The following is a 16,361-nucleotide window of genomic DNA, read 5'->3' as shown; positions in this document are numbered from 1 at the left end:
AGCTCTCCATAGATGCCCATGGTCAAAATCCTTATCAAGAAAGGACACACACAGAAGTAAACTAACGTGTACATACAGCTCTACGCCAGTAACTACATCCACAGCACAGTACATTTAACAGCAGTTATTCAAACAGAACTACACTGCACCTAACAAATACCAGCATTATATCTACAATGAAACAGCCAGAGAAAACAAAGTGTTTTCATTATGGATGCAGAAATCTTTTTTTTTAATTCCCTTCTTTAAATCTCATTACTTTTGAGGGAAGTAGTTTATATAAAAAATATCAAACTCCCACTAACTCCCTTATGGCAATAATTTGACCACAGATTAGAGACAATCTTGTTTAAGCTCAGAATTTGCATTCTCAAGGAAGAATGACCAGTTCAAACTCCTGAAAATCTGCTTTCCATTAGTTACCAGAAACCTCTTAGGATGTGCAGTCACCTCCTGAATCCAGTTTCAGAATGAAAAGTTTCAAACATATTCTTACGCTGCTCTGAAGGGTAAATCAAAGAGCAGGAAGGATTATTTTGCTCTTACCAACCTCTTTCTCAAGACCAGGTTCTGCAAAGATCAGTGAGAATCCACAGAAGTCATCTGACCTGCCACACCACGGACTGCAGCCAGAGAGAGACAGGGGTTACCAGGAGCACACAGGGGCCAAGGACAGGACATAAAATCATTGCTGCACCTGAGACCCCACAGCCACTCTCAACACGTCTGATGCTTCTGCAAGGGCTTTATGTTTCATAGCAGAACAAAACAGTAAAAGCATAACGTTTTTACTCATCTGACAGGCAGATCCACAACACCCAGAGACAGCAACATGAAACATCTGCCAGCTACATGAAAAATGTTGCTCCAAACCTTCCTGAAGGCTGACAAATAGGAAAGTGTTAACAGCAGATATTAGAGAGGGCTCATGGCCTCCAAAAACTTCCCCTAAATAATATCAGACTCCTATCAGGAATACCTGAGATACAGCCTTCCTAGAATTTAGATGGAGTTTTTCTTCTTCAATTCAGTGTTTTAAGAATTTGTTAGGAATTTAAATATTGTGTTTTAAATTAAAACAAGACCAAAAAAAAAAAAAAAAAAAAAAAGAAAAAAGAAAACCCAAACCACCGCCACTGCCTGTGTTTGCTTTTAAATGCAAATGTACTGCCAAAGGAATTACCTGCCCCTGACTGACCATTTGCCTTCAGTGGACCAGTCACTGAAACAACTTTATTACCCACAAAACTGTTTTGACTTTATATGTAGTTTCGTAGTTTTTTGTTCAGGACAGCACCCCATCTCATGACACTTCTAGTTTTAATAAAGAAAACATTGAACAGTAAGACTGATCACTGTCTTCTTGCTAAATAATGCAGTAACACTCTCATATTCAAATTAAATAATAAAATAGAAACTAAATAAAAACAAAGACCAAAAAAGGGCAAGAAAAGAATCCTGATAGCTTTATACATATATTTTATATCTAGGCTTAAATGGAGAATGCTGGTTAATCTCAAAGAAAAGATGAAGAGTAAATTAAAGTACTGCATACGTAGTTGAACTGAGGCCTTCAATGGTTGACATCATTTCATCATAAATATCTTCCTCTATCCTTCCCTTCTGAGATGAATTTCTGGGGATGAAATGAAGTCTGTGTGACAAACGTTGCTCAGAAACAAGTAATGGGTACAGAGCACACTTTCTCAGCACACAGTGGGTCAGGCCTCCAGGCAAAAGTTAAACCAGAATGCTTCAAACTGATTAAAAAATACACCCATGAGCACTTTACTAAGCATTTCTCTAGTAACTCAAATCGTGCATTTTTCAAGACAGTGCTCTGACAAACTGAGGAAATGTTCTACAAGTGAAAATCAGCTCCACATTTAACTCAGTGCCACAGGTACCGTTGACAATTCTTATCACACTGTAATGGCAAACATTAACAACGCCAACAAAACCCAAATCTTTCCACTGCTCTTTAGGGCTCTCTCTTCCCAATTCCCTCTCACCGTGCTGTAGCCCAGCAAGCAAAATGGAATCTGAATGACTGGAGGGAGAGTAAGACGAGAGGCTCCTTTTAGAGTCTGCTAACAATAACAAACATGAGCTGAGAAATCTTCTAAAGGCCAAAGATTTAGCTTAACCTTTCTAAGGCAGGACTACCATACACACAGTGATTAATCAACCAAATGATCACATCCTTACAGCACACTGAACTGCAAGAGGAGCACAAAAAAAAAAAAAAGAGGATACTTGACAAACCTATCAGAAGTTTTCTGCCGCCCAGTAGAACACAAAGGTATTTCCTAAATAAAATAGGAATTAAGAATAAGTTACACACTCTTTGAATAGCAAACAACTATGGGAAACAAACATCAAGAAACTGCCAAAACCACTTTTATTCAGAAATAAAAGAAATCAAGAACCAGTCTCAAACAGAAATGTTTCTAAAAATCAAACCTTTCCAGCAACGTTTTCTGCTTTAACAAGTGAGAAGTGAGTGTTTTCTGACAAAAAAAGATTGTTAGATCTTCCCTCTCATTTTTCTCTACAGACCAAAATAATTAAGCATGCACCAGCAGAGGCAAGCAGACTGGAAACGACTTCCACACATCTGAATGGATGGATGGATGCTTAAATTAAAAGTTGCTACAGCTGTGGCTCCAGGACCACACCTGAAAGCATGCACATCTCCTACTTCCAGCTTTCAGGATGGGGAGGTGGAAGGAAAATTTAATTTTCTTATATTTTAAAATCTTAAAAACCTTAAGAATTCTTGATCTTAAAAATTCTTTACTGATAAAATCCAGTTGCCAGGAGAGCATGTGGAGGGACTACTTACTTTCTATACACTTCAATTAAATATTGAGTGCATCTATCTGGTTCTTTTTACAAAACCACATGCACCAGGCAGGATCTCAAGAGAAAAGTAACGGGAAAAATAGATAGTTTTACTTTGAAGATATATGATGAGTATGGTATGCTAGAGAGCATGGCAATGTGAGAATGGTGACGTTGTGACAGCAGGAGATGTTGCACAGACACCCCCTCAGTTGTGCGCACACTGAACACCACGGGTAAGAGCAGACGCGCAGCCACTCAAGCCAGGTAGAGTTTCACGGCGCAGCACCAGAGCAGTTTGCAGCTGCAGGCTGCCATTCACCACCTGGGAGCTGACCTTCCTCCGCCGGCCCTGCGAGCTGGAGGAGTCGCTGCTGACGCTCTCGCGGTGGCTCAGGTGGGCGAAGGGCCGCGCCGCTCCCCAGGACTCCAGGTAGCGCGTCATCCGCACGGACGCGCGCATCTTCAGCCCGTCGTTCACTCGGGTTTTGGGGAGGTGATTGTTTGACAGGCATTGCTTGGACTAACAGAAAGAAAACACGCTCATGGACAAAAGAGAAATTCAGACAAATAACACACAGAGCTTCTGCATTTTGTAGTGTGGTTTAAGACTAGACAAACGTCACTGTTTTGTAGGGCTCTGAACACATCAGCAACATGTCAGCCAACCTCGATTCCTTTATCGCGTTTAATTAAGGTGAGCAAAGCAAATCACAGCACACATAATGAATTGCTTCTGCTGCCTTTACCAGACTCGGCTTGCAACACTGCAACAGTCAAACTTCCAGGTTTATGTGCAGTGATGCAAGGGCTCACAGGATCTTAGGAACTGATACAGTTCCCTTGCAGTCAGCACTACAGCAGGGGAAAAAGGTGCCAAACTCCTGAGCTGGGGTGTATCAAAACACTGGTTAGAAGATCCCACAAATTACAGACTCCACATTAGATTATATCTCTGTGTCACAGGTGCTGAGTCAGGCAGTACAGACAGGGTGTACAGCAATACCCTTGCAGAACTACAGGGAAGCTAAAACTACAGAATAAACCAAGACATCAATGACTGATAATTCTCTAACATTTCACAAGTATCTTCAAGGGAGCAGAGACCATTTTAATAGACATAGGTCCTCATTCTGAGAATATGTGCTCTGTGCAACTGTGGTGGGGAAGTTCTCGCTAATTAAAAGTGGCTCTATGCTGTTCCTACCTGTAGAGATCAGGAAGGAAAGAAGTTTCTCATCTGCATTCTTTTTTCATTTGAAACATTTTACTCATCAACCACAAGCCAATTCAAAATAGCAATACTCCATTGGTTGTAATTAACAAGCTCTAAAGGAGCAACCCACAGTTGCTAACTTCACACTCTGAATAAAGGTGAATCTTAATTTTTAAATAGCAAGGAAGACGTCTGATGCTATTTTACAAGAAATATTTTAGCTGGAAGTGGCCACAAAGTACCAATTCTTTCATTCCTTCATCCTCATCTTTTGACCTGGGCTTTTGAGACACTTCACACAAATACATAGTCAAATAGGTGTTTTTACTCTAAGTGGGTCACATAACAGGTTTCAGCATAACACTTACTACCTTCGATGTAATAGGCATGTCATAAAAAAGCAGGATGTGCTTTCAGATCTGAACTCCCAAATCCAAGCTACTCAGGTGACTGACACCATGCTTTAATTCTGTTCCTGAATGAAAAAGCTGTATGCACAACAGAAACCTATGTACTTATGTGTGTATATACTTGAATAAGTATATATTAAAAACAAATACATACCCTTGGATCGACCACTAAGTATGTTTTGATATTCATGGATTCAAGGTAAGGATCCCTCAGGTGTCCATTCCCTTCTTCTACTTCATAAGCTTTGCCTAGGTGATTTAATGTTGCTTCAGTGATGTGCACACGGCTGAGAAGAGGAGAAAGAACAAGAGACCCAAACACTCACAGAAAGGTCACATTAAGCATTTCATTTACATTTCAATGGCCCCTGCTGACATTTCTGCTTTTCAGACATCCCCTGCTTTGGCAGTTAACTGAAAAATCCTGCCAGTACTTAAAACTTATATTTGCAATCTTTTACCATAGTACATCATTCATAGCAAGCGTGCTAAAAAACACTTCCCATAATGAGACAGTATTGGTATAAAATTAAATTGAAATAAGCAGGGAAGTAAATGAAACAAGAAGAAATGTGATCAAAGGAGATCTGATGACTCACAAGACAGGCAGGCTCACAGGCAGGTTGTGAGAACTGCAGGGAAAACTCATGAACAAAACACAAGCAAGGACTGCTTTGTGCTAGAAATGCATGAGTGTGGGGGAGACACAAAGTCTGGGAAAAGAAAGCTAGGGAAGGTTTTTTGTTAACTCTGATGAGAATTCTGAAGGTCTGCTTTTTCTGACTGAAAAAATCTGAGGAAAAGGCAACACAGCAACAACAACAACACACTTCTGAGAAGAGCAGCCAGTATTTTTCTGTACCTATTCACACTTCCACTTAAATGTTATTTCACTCAGTATCCCAAATCATGTATTTCCACATAAGCAATATCTTTCCATATAATTTCTCAACAAGAGACTGGAGAGAGTTCATAAACTAGCATTGCTTAAGTTCTACTTTCTCATTGTTCATCTTCCCATGCTTTTCTCACTTTTCTTTGGCACAGAGGGGTTAGACACCGTCCTACAATCCATTAGCTCAGGACTGGGAAAAGCAAAATTCCAGAATGGAAACTGGCAGTGTGCAGCACTGCTGCCTAACTAGAGAGAGCAAGGGAATCACTGTTCCACCCACCTTGCCTTCCTAAAGCTGGACATAGGTTTGCATGAACATAATGTGTCCAAGACCTGAAAACTACTGGCTGTAGCTTCTAAGAAGGAAGAATAAAAACTTTCTCAGTACTTCTCAAGCCAACAGTAAGAGCTGAATTGCAGAAGGCACTTTCATTTGTTTACTGGTAGTTTTCTCAAAAAAAAAAAAAAATTGTTACTTTGACTACACACTTTTGCAATTAAGGTGAACCTGCAAATCTGAAATTTTAAAGTTTGCTCTGAAGCATAATTTTCTTACACAGAGACTGGAGTATTCTGGGTGATGTCTGTGCCGTGAGCCTTAAAACACAGCCATGTGCTGCAGCAAGTTTCCTGTGCTATTCCTTTACTCCAAAAAGCAGTACATTTGTTCACTGCCGTTCAATGCCGTTTTGCATTTTACCAGGCTTCCTCTCCCCTCTCCCTCAAATCACACACTGCCGTAGGACATTTCCCATCTTACTGCAAACTTCTCTTCCAGTTAGATGCCAGTGATCTCTCAGCAGTTACTAATTGCTCACTGGATTCCAGGATAAGCACACCATGAGCTGCTCTCCCAGGCAAGCTGGAGCACGCACTGCTGCCCTTGCCATGGCAGGACAGAACATCCTGCACACTGTGCCCCGTTTCCTATGCTGACAGCAGAATAACACGTGCTGAGCTTTCAGGCATTTACACATTCGAAAGAATTGGTCATAAATACATTTTTAATTTTGGTTTTATGCTACTCCTTTTTGCTTTAGTAGTGTATTACTCTGTTACGAATGTAAATAATTTTTAAAATCACAAGACAGTTTTCCTGCATCCCTTCAAAAGTCTTTAGAATGCCTTCATTTAGAAAAACTCAAAATAGATATGATTCCTATTTTAAACAAAACCTATGTCTGGCTCCTAATGACAAAACTGCTTCCAAAGGAGCAGGACTAGCTAACGTTGGAATGACGAATCCCCAGAAAATAACTCCTTGCAGAGCAGGAAAAAAATAACACTTGCATAGTGAATAATACCCCCTTCCACCCTGTCAGGCTCAGTCTTCCACAAATGGATGGTGTTTCCTCTGGCCAGTCTTGAAACACAAGTTGAAACACAGCTATACGTAGAGGAAGTAATAAGAAAAATGTTTCCGGATCAGTATGACAATCTAAACCAGCTTAATTCTTTACCAGCTTATCAACTATAAACCTGACAACCATACAAGAATAATTGGAGTTTTCAAGATTAGGCAAAGGTCCTAAACGTGACTAACAAAGTGTGGTTTTCTGCCATATTCAGAGTCATGCTGTTTGTTTTACCAACAAAAGAAACTTTACAACTCTGTATTCTTGTTTAATCACGTTGAATCAACACACTCAACCGTTCAGCCTGGCTGCTGGTGAAACTGTTAACCAAGCTCCAAGTAGTTTTCTTTCTTTTTCAGTCACCAATGCAATAAAGTGTTTTGATATTCATAACTTCTTGTCACTTAATAAACCACTTTAGTTTTTAAATTACAAGCATATACCTAAAAGCTGTCTGAGGTATAGAAATAATATGAAGAGCTATAATGTCACTGGTTAGAAACACTTACTAAAAGAAACCAATCTGCACAGACTACCACAACACAAAAAATAAAACATGGTCTGATTTGGGAATGAAAAAAGAAATAGTCTCATAATGGCCTTTTTTAGTGCAAACTACCAAAATAAGAAAGAAAAAATAGAGTGTTTTCTTAGGTTAATTCTAATCCTTAAATTTAACTTAGAAAACAGGAAAAGTATACTTTCCTAAACAAAGAAAATGGAAATGTTGGTGGTTTTGAAAAACATTTCTATCTGTTCTTTTCAAAGAGCGTCTTTAAAAGGCTATAAGAGACCAACCTCAGCCCCAATCCTTGTATCACTGAGCAGCACATGACAAGTTATATTCCTGCTCAGCCTCAATCCTCCCATTCAGCACCACTCACTTCCCTCCTTCTGCCCATGGCAAATGTACAACAAACTACAGCTCCAGACTCTCCTTCCTGGGATACTCCCCATCAAGATGCATTTTGATTTCTGAGTTATTTGTGGGGTTTGAGTGGTGGGGGTGGTGAATACAGAGCTGATATAAATCAAGTGGAACTGATCAATGTGTTAGCAGAAACACTGGATAAAGACAGCTTGGCCTTGTTGACCTAAGGGACACAACTGTTCTTTAACTGAATTCACAAACGTAGAATTATCCCCGTATACAGCATGGATTAACTAAGTCAACATAATGCACATTTTTCTCCCATGAAGGGAAGGTCAAGAAGCAGTCGCTTGCCTAAGAATAGAATTTTATAGCTCATTGAAAACACAATCAGAAAATACTAACATTTTATAGCTCTACTATGTACACATCTGTCCTATTTCCACCACCCACGGTGAGGATGTGTCATGGCACAGTGACAGACCCTGGGCCGTGCCAGCCCAGCTCGGCCCGCGGGGACGGCGCCCTGCCCCGCACAGAGGGGCCCTCGCTCACCCCGGCACTCCGGCGGACTCCATGCGGTTGGCCAGGGACACGTCGTGTGACCACACGTCGTACTGCCATTTCCTCAGGCCGATCACCCCGCACAGCACGTTCCCGGAGTGGATCCCAACCCTCATGTTGATGTCCACGCCCGTGGCTTCTCTCACCTGCCTGGGGAGGCATCGGGGGTTAGACCACACTTGTCATTTTATCTCCTCCTCCTGCTAAGGTTTAGTCTCATCATACACTTGGTGCAAAGGCGAGACAGACTTACGATCAGAACAATGCAAGTACAGCTCATAAATACACTTGGAATGTTGACAAGAAAACTAATTCAACTAGTTTAACCAATTAATTCAATATCTGCACAGTATCTATATTTTAAACAGCCTTCTGTGTAACACTTACTTTATTGCTTCACACATGTCGAGCCCCATTTTAACACAGTTCCTGGCATGAACTGGTAAGGACACAGGCAGGCCTGAGACGCAGTAGTAACAGTCTCCCAGGATCTTTATTCTCATGCATTCATTCTCCTGCAAAATTACACCAAACATTTTTAACAGAAAACAATTTACTGCAAGTAGGCTAACAGCTCCAAAGGTTCTGGTTTGAGAAAGTCAGGCTTTGTTCAATTCCTTGTTGAAACAAAGCTTGCTTCTTCCCCACGTCTGAATGCCTGGACATTGCTCACTGGAGAGGACAAAAATGACCACTTGAAGCATTTCTGAAATAAAACCATCTTGTTAGTTTCTCGCCTTTTTCTTGGAACTGTGTGAAATTGAAAAAACTATAAATAAAATAAAACTGTCACAGAATTTACCATCTAAAAGATGAAATCTACTTATCGATCTTTTAATCTTCATCGGAATTATGGGCAGTTTCCCCTCTAGTTTTACATGGCAGCCTCATAAGTAACAGGGTGTAGTGTCATAAAACCTCCCAGCACTGAGGGAAAACTTAGAAATTCAGATACCCAACCTGGTAGTTGTGCAGATGCAAAATGGGTTTTTTTTATTTCAAACATGACTGAAGAGAAAGCTGGGACACACTTCAGGCTTGCTATTGCTAATAGAAAACTCACAATACTGATTGGTAAGAAAAAAAACCAATTTCCTAACTGCACAACATAGGATACTGCTGCCAATGACTGGCAGGAGAGAGCAATAAGTCTCTGATACTGTCTTTTGTTAACACTTTCCTGAAGAATTTTAACTACAAAGGTTGCAAGCAAGCCAGGGCTAATTCTGCAAGGCTGTGTAATGTTTGACTGACAAGCAACCATGGCTTAATTTGGGCCAGCCAATAGCTCCAGCTGTTCAACACTACCTGCTGTGGGAACACGGCTCCTAAATCAACTCCAAAATCAGCCCAAATGTGTGGTAATTTCCCAAACTGAGCTGTTCTCCCTGATCAGTTAAAGCCTTTAGGGAACATCCATCAGTCTCCACATCTTAATCCATCCCAGTGGGTTCTGAGCAGCGCCACAAGTGACAAGCTCAGAGGGATCAGCAGGGAAAACCAGCCCTGGATTAGAGCTGCTGCACTTCAGCATCCAGCTCAGTGTCCATCAATTTTATTAGGTAAATTGGAGCTTGCAATATTTGTACTTTATGGAAAAGATGACAATACTCCCTGGCAGAACAAAAATAGCACAAAAAGCAGGAACCTCTTCTCACAGCTCAACCACAGAGTTGCAAAAGACCTTGACTCACTAAATCCAGACATTACAGTGCAATTTGCATACAGCAGTGAGAAATTAAAACACATCACTCAAAATCTAGATTTTTTTTCTATTTTTGTATCTGCAAAACAGTTACAAAACCTGACCAAACGTGTTTAACCTCAGCTTCTACTTCAGCATTAAAATAAATTTTGCCATTTGACAACTAAGAAGACATAATTTACTCTGTCTTTATAGCTACTTCACAACAATACAACTGCAATAGATATAGTATAACTTTTATTTGTCAGTACTTAAACACTTATCAGCAACTGAATTCAGATAAATGCAAAAGTTAGCCATGTCATTTAGTCAAAAGCATTACTAGCGCCTTAGTCAGGTTTTAACCAGTGGTATATTTAGGAATGTATTCAATTATATCCACAAGGGTTTAATTACAGCAATTTCACTCTTCTGCTGCATTAATAATTTTAGAGTTTTTCAATTTTTTCTGACAACTTTTTAGGATTTCACCAACACAACACACAAACATGTAGGTGATACAGTCCCTATAATGTGAGCAATAAAAACCTGAGTTTGTGATTATTGCTGCAAAAAATTAACCTCAAGCAGCACCTGGAAGTGTTATCAATTCATGCCAGGCTGAAGGGTCAGTATTGAGGGTACATCTTAATAGGGACTATTTTAAACTACTCCCCAGTCTTACACTTTTTTGTAAGCATCCATTAGTAACAGGAAGTTTTCTTTAGTTCACTCCTGAGCTAAAGAACTCTTTGCCTGATGCCTCTGAATTTATGAGCTTAAATGTGTGTCTGAGAGTTCTCCATTTGTGGAGTCAAACAAACCTTTGAGCTGCACACAGCAATGCTCCTCAGAGGAGTTTGTACACAGAACCTCCTACAGCCCTGCTGCAATCACTTACCACCATCAGACAATTTCCTAAATGATACAGATAAACCTCCACACCCAAGAACTGGAATTACAGTAGCAACTTGCTACATTTCCCAATTTTTATTTACATTTTGTTTTAATGTGATTTTGCCAGTTAGCTTTAAAGCAAAAGCAGTCTTGCCCTCCTGACTTGAGGTCTAACACCCAGCTGCCTCCTGTTGTGCAAAAAGACTTCTTTTTCCAAAGGCCTTTATCCTACAGCACTAACTGTAAACCTACCTTTGCAATCTGATCAAACTTTCCAAAGAGTTCATTCAGCATCACTACAAGTTCCTTAGGAGAGCAGTCACTGGCAAGGCGAGTGAATCCTACGATGTCTGCATAAAGAATGCTAGACAAGAGTAAAGGGAAAAAGCAGGGCAAGTGAAATATGAAGATACGTCAATTCCAGTCAGCATTACTATTGAAATGCATTTAACAGAAAACACCTCTCTCCTCTTTGGGAAACAACTCCAGCAAAAAGGGTTCAAGTATCTCCCCTTATTTAAAAGACAGCCCGTTCAACATTTCAACACATGTTATCTTCCCACAGCAGGAAAGAAGCTCACTTCAGCCTCACAGTCTGCCTTCAAATTTTAATTTCACCAGACCATATGTACTGATAAGAATCAGAAGTTTATATTAATACAATTATTTCTAGGGCTTCCACTTACCTAACATTTTGGTGCCTTTTTACATATAGGCTGTGGAAGTTGTTGTCATGCATCTGCCTGTTATCATTAGTTTCCTTCAGTCGCTCAATGATTGCCAGCTTCATTTCCATAGAGATATGAGCAGGCAGGATGGATAAAAGCAAATTTTCCTGAAAAGGTATGAGGGAGGGGAGGAATAATAGTGTAAAATTATTAACACAGTAAGTTTGAAACTGCAGAATTCTACTGACTGCAAGAAGGCACAAAAAAAACAAAACAAAAATGCCTTTATTCAAGTAGTTTTTGAGTAACACGTCAGGTTTTCCAGAAGACATTTTTGCATTGCTATTTTCCAAATTATTAATTTCACAATTATGTTTCATTTTTTCTTTTGTTCCCTGTGGCCTAGGTGTGACATTCCGTTGTAACCATGAAACACACACACCAAAAAATGTCAATATTCAGTACTACACTTTCTGAATAAATGACATTTTATTTTGTCCTCTGATGTCAGTGTTATGTTGGCATTGTCTGATAAAGGTTCTGTAAAAGCTTCGGTTTTGTACCTAACAATCTATTCAATATTAAAAACGTTTGTAAATTCTCAAATGCTGGAAAAGCAGCAACAGATATAGAAGTGTCAGCTGCATGCTGCTCTAGCTAAACTGAAGCAATGCCGCTGAAGTGAAGTCTTTTGAACTGAAGGAGAAACAGACTCCTCCAAACCCACTTCCATCGTTTGACTATTCCAGGCACCGTTTTACACTGTCTCTCACTCAAAAGCCCATTCTTCAGAGAAAACCCTGGTACTTTGCTGGGCAGAAGAGGATGACAAAAAGAGAGTACTGTGAGTGAGGAAGGGCTCTCCCACCGCAGAGATGGAAGAGGAAATGTTGTGTGGAGCAGCTACAAGCAGGAACTTTTTCAGACAACATCAGCAGCAAGATTAACACATTGTGCAGCCAAGTAAAATGCTGAGTGCTGTCCCCTGGGACCAAGTCCTTGTCCCCTTTCCCTGACTACCCGACACAGCCATGTGCCGGCAGCAGTGAGCTGCCAGGGTTATTTAACCAGTGCCTGCCCCCAAGAAGAAATACTGTGGGATCACAGTGGGAGGAGAATCCTTGAGCATCAAGTACTCGTCTATGCAAGGTATAGGCAGCAGTTTAGCTTGAGACTGATCCCAGAACTAGAAACACCTCCTTTCCCTCACCTACTGTTTTTGTACCAGAAGGGTCAACGCTGGGAAAGAACTTAAACTGACAGCCGAATCCCAGGGACTGTCACAGGGCCATTGGGAGGCTGACACATCACACAGTTTTCAAGGAAGCAGTGAGGAACCCTGAACTGCAGTCCTCACATCTTTTTCACAGAAAAATGGGCGGCAGAAAGGATATTCAGAATTGCCTGGCAAATTGCAACATGGATGAAAAGAAAGCTCTCCATAGACTTAAGCACATTTACACTTCAAACAAGCAACCATTACAAAAACCAATCCCAAATCCAAAATCCTGAACACCTATGGAAGTAAGCACATTGCCAGGAAATGAGAGCACACTGCCTGCGTAAGGTGATCAGAGGCTCCCCCGGCAGCTGTGTGGGGAAATTCTGCCAGGGCTTTCATGCAGATTTGTCATCTCATCTCACAAGATTAGCATCAGAGAACAGATCGCACTAGCAGGGTGGCATTTTCTTCTTCCCAGTTTGATCAGGTCAGTCACTTTTCAGCCCCTTCTTTTTATCTAATAACTGGTGGGCAGATACACAGCAGCCTTGCAGAGCACTTCTTAACCCTATTTAGACTAGGAAAGGTGCCTCAGTTTCAGCTTTGGTATCTCTCTACAAATCTTCCTCAGTAAGAAATTCATGCTTGTTATTCTTTGAATACCACTGGAGTTTATGGAAATAAATATTTTAATCTATTATAGGATTTCTTTTTCTCCCTTCACATCCAATTTTCTCCTTCTAGCAAAGGAAAAACAATTTGTGAGATAATAAAATAGAAGAACAAATAATACTTTAGAATTCTATGCAAAAAAAAGTGACCAAGCAGACCATAAAACTAACTGCTAAAATTACCTTACAAGTAATTTCAGAGCATTAAGGGTATGTCTTCAAGTTATCTTAGGCCAGTCCCAGGAACAGTTTATTCTAGGAAAAAGGGAACTAAAAATGGCTGACAATTACATTCCTGTTACAAATACTGTGATTTTCATGTAGACAAGCCCCAGAAAACAGCTTCCTCCCTTTAACTTCCTTCTTTTGTTACAAATGGCACAACTTTTATTTTTGACACTAGGTGGGTATCTCAAAGATTGGACCAAGCCTTTCAACATGGATTAGTCACCAACCTTATGAATTTATGCAAACTTTGGAAATGAAAGCAAGCAATTCATAACATGAACTAGCTCACTCACTTGTTGCCTCTTTTCAATCTTCAGTTTCATTCGGACCTGAATGCACTTTAAGGTGTATCTGTACAAATCCCATGAAGCAACCTGCATTTGGCGTTTGTGAAATGCACCCATGAAGTTGCCACAAAGGAAAATTACAGCATTGGCAAGGAGCTGCACAAGAAGAAAAATATTTACCTACTGCAGGGCAGTCATTGATACTTCACTAACACACATATTAGTCCCATAAAACACAATCAATCTCAGACTATGTCTCATTTCCTCTTACCCCATCCCATAACAAATCATTGTTGCTATTACCCAGGATGGACTTGGCAGATGTAATCTAATTTTCACAGTCGCATAATGAAACAGAAAATGCTATGATATCATTTAACATTTATTTGCAGGCACCAGCGTTTGGTTTGTGGAAAACCAGTGCACAAACTCCTGCATCAGCATGCTGTGTGGAACCTGGCACACCTGCACGGAATGAGCTGGGGTGCTCCTGTGAACACACCCTGTTAATGAGTGCTGGGAGCCCTGAACGCAGCAGGCTGCACTCCCAGGCCCTCTGACACCCCAGGGCAGCACTGGCCCTTTTGATCCACCCTGTGGGCAGTGCCTAATGAAGGTAGGTAGACCCACCTGAAAGAGCACCGGTTGGGAAGAGTGACTGTGACTATGCTAGGCATATTTTTAACAACTTGGTTTAAAAATTAATATAACAACCTTGCTTTTTCCACTTAGGTCAGAAAAACAAAGTTGCACTATAGTTTTAAAAATTTGCAATTTTACAGAAAGCCCAAGGGTTTTTGGGCCCAAGCTCCAAATCCACAAACTTGAAACATCAATGGAACTTTTCTAAATAGAATAGTTACGCCAAAAGCAAAGGGTACCTTGACTAGAGTATTTCATTATGTAACCAAATTATTTCCTTACCTGAAATGGAATGGGTTCCTTATTTCCTTGAGATGTCGCACTTACCACAGTTAAAACAACAATATGGGAGAGAGCAGAAACAACACTAATTATGACAGCACCTCTCATCCCAAAGGGTAACATGGTATAAACTGTGAAGATTATGAACAGAAAGAATGGCACCTTTGGAAAGAGAAAGAAAAAACAAAAAATAATCACACATATATGTTATTAGGTAAATCCTAAAAACCACTACAGAAACAGGAGCAAAGCAGTAGGATTCTTGCTCAATTTCAGGCTGAACAATTAGATATTGGTGTTTCAAAACACAGTTAAAACCATAAGGACAGTGGTAGTCCTAAGAGTTTTTGAGGGATTAACAGCTATAGGCTCATAGACAAGATGGGTTAACATGACATTTCATCTATAATTTTTTCACTTGTCCTTGCCCTTTATCCTGAACTTATCCTTTACAGCTGGAGATGCACTTTGGATGCACACATCAGGAACAGTGTGTTGCAAGCGTAGCAATACTGAATAGAATCCGATTTCTCACCTGTTGGAAGATATTTTTCTAATTTTAACATCACCCAGTCACATATATATGTTTGCTTTGTGTTTGATAAAAACCAAAAATCCAACCAATACTTCCTGGTCCTCCCACAAGAGAATAACCTTTTAATGCATAGTGCTGGATTGAGGTTATAATGCAAATCAGATTTTGGTTGTTTAACTGGTAATTTCTATCTTTCTTTATTCAAATAAAGAAGGGAAGGGGCAGAGTTCATAAAACAAGATAACAAGTCATTTTTATTTAATTAAAACTCTTCTGCTTGCATTATGAGTTCTTAGGAGGAGTTTCCTACAAATTATGATATTTTTGGCTTCATGAAATCACCCAACTTCTGATCAGAGATAGCAAGCAATGAAGTTTAGCCACACCTAGCAATGCCAGGATGTGTCATTAATCCTTATTGTTCACTTCACCTCTCCCACTGACTTAAAACCTGCTCCCTAGGGCACACCTAGTTCTGGAGACCTTTATACATTTCTTGAACACCTCTTTGACCCAAATAAATTAAAAAAGCAAGTATTATTAACAAAAAATCACTCAGATTAATTCATAGTAAATAAGATTTAGTAAAATTCCTAAATAAAAATCCCATTCAATTACAACTTAAAGATGCAATTCCCACGAAAGTTTTTGCAATTATTCAATTTTTTCCACAAAAATGTATTTTCACTATAATACAGAATACCAACTAAATTTTACTGCAACAAATCAATAAAGCCAATTTTAAAAAGTTAAGCTAAATCTCAGAAGAGTTATTACAGTTATAACATTCTGAAAGACTAAAGCACAGAAACACATCCACAAGTGACCACCAGTCCTATGCAAGTGCCTGAATGAACAAAACATACACACCTGTTCCCACAGCTGATAATCACTTCCTTTTTCAAAAAGGGAAACATATCCCACAGTGAGGAAGCAGACCCAAACCATCACCCCAAAGAGCGCCAGCCACCTGCGGAACAGGGACTCCATGCACAGCAGCAAGTACATGGCTGCAAACACGGCCAGGGCAGCGCACACGGCGATGGTGAAGGCAAGGTGGGAATGAGCTTCCTGCAAAAGCACAACAAAC

The 16,361-nt window shown here is 40.1% G+C and overlaps 1 protein-coding gene across 4 annotated transcripts in view; it reads right to left on the bottom strand.

Moving 5' to 3' along the window:
* Nucleotides 1-16,361, bottom strand: part of ADCY7 (adenylate cyclase 7) — a 58,888-nt gene that overhangs the window by 13,992 nt on the left and 28,535 nt on the right. For all 4 annotated transcript variants that reach the window (XM_068202673.1, XM_068202669.1, XM_068202670.1 and 1 more), the window contains 12 exons: nt 16,142-16,342; nt 14,737-14,898; nt 13,819-13,968; nt 11,423-11,571; nt 10,989-11,100; nt 8,543-8,670; nt 8,147-8,305; nt 4,625-4,757; nt 3,182-3,367; nt 2,266-2,309; nt 1,556-1,636; nt 551-623 (listed from right to left, as the gene is read on the bottom strand). In XM_068202673.1, the coding sequence (XP_068058774.1) occupies nt 551-623; nt 1,556-1,636; nt 2,266-2,309; nt 3,182-3,367; nt 4,625-4,757; nt 8,147-8,305; nt 8,543-8,670; nt 10,989-11,100; nt 11,423-11,571; nt 13,819-13,968; nt 14,737-14,898; nt 16,142-16,342 (1,578 nt within the window). The remainder of the gene's footprint in view (nt 1-550; nt 624-1,555; nt 1,637-2,265; nt 2,310-3,181; nt 3,368-4,624; nt 4,758-8,146; nt 8,306-8,542; nt 8,671-10,988; nt 11,101-11,422; nt 11,572-13,818; nt 13,969-14,736; nt 14,899-16,141; nt 16,343-16,361) is intronic.

This window comes from Anomalospiza imberbis, chromosome 12 (genome assembly GCF_031753505.1).
Source record: "Anomalospiza imberbis isolate Cuckoo-Finch-1a 21T00152 chromosome 12, ASM3175350v1, whole genome shotgun sequence".
NCBI classification, from domain to species: Eukaryota; Metazoa; Chordata; class Aves; order Passeriformes; family Viduidae; genus Anomalospiza; species Anomalospiza imberbis.
The sequence above is the reverse complement of the archived record's forward strand: the minus strand, read 5'-3'. Positions and strand labels throughout refer to the sequence as shown.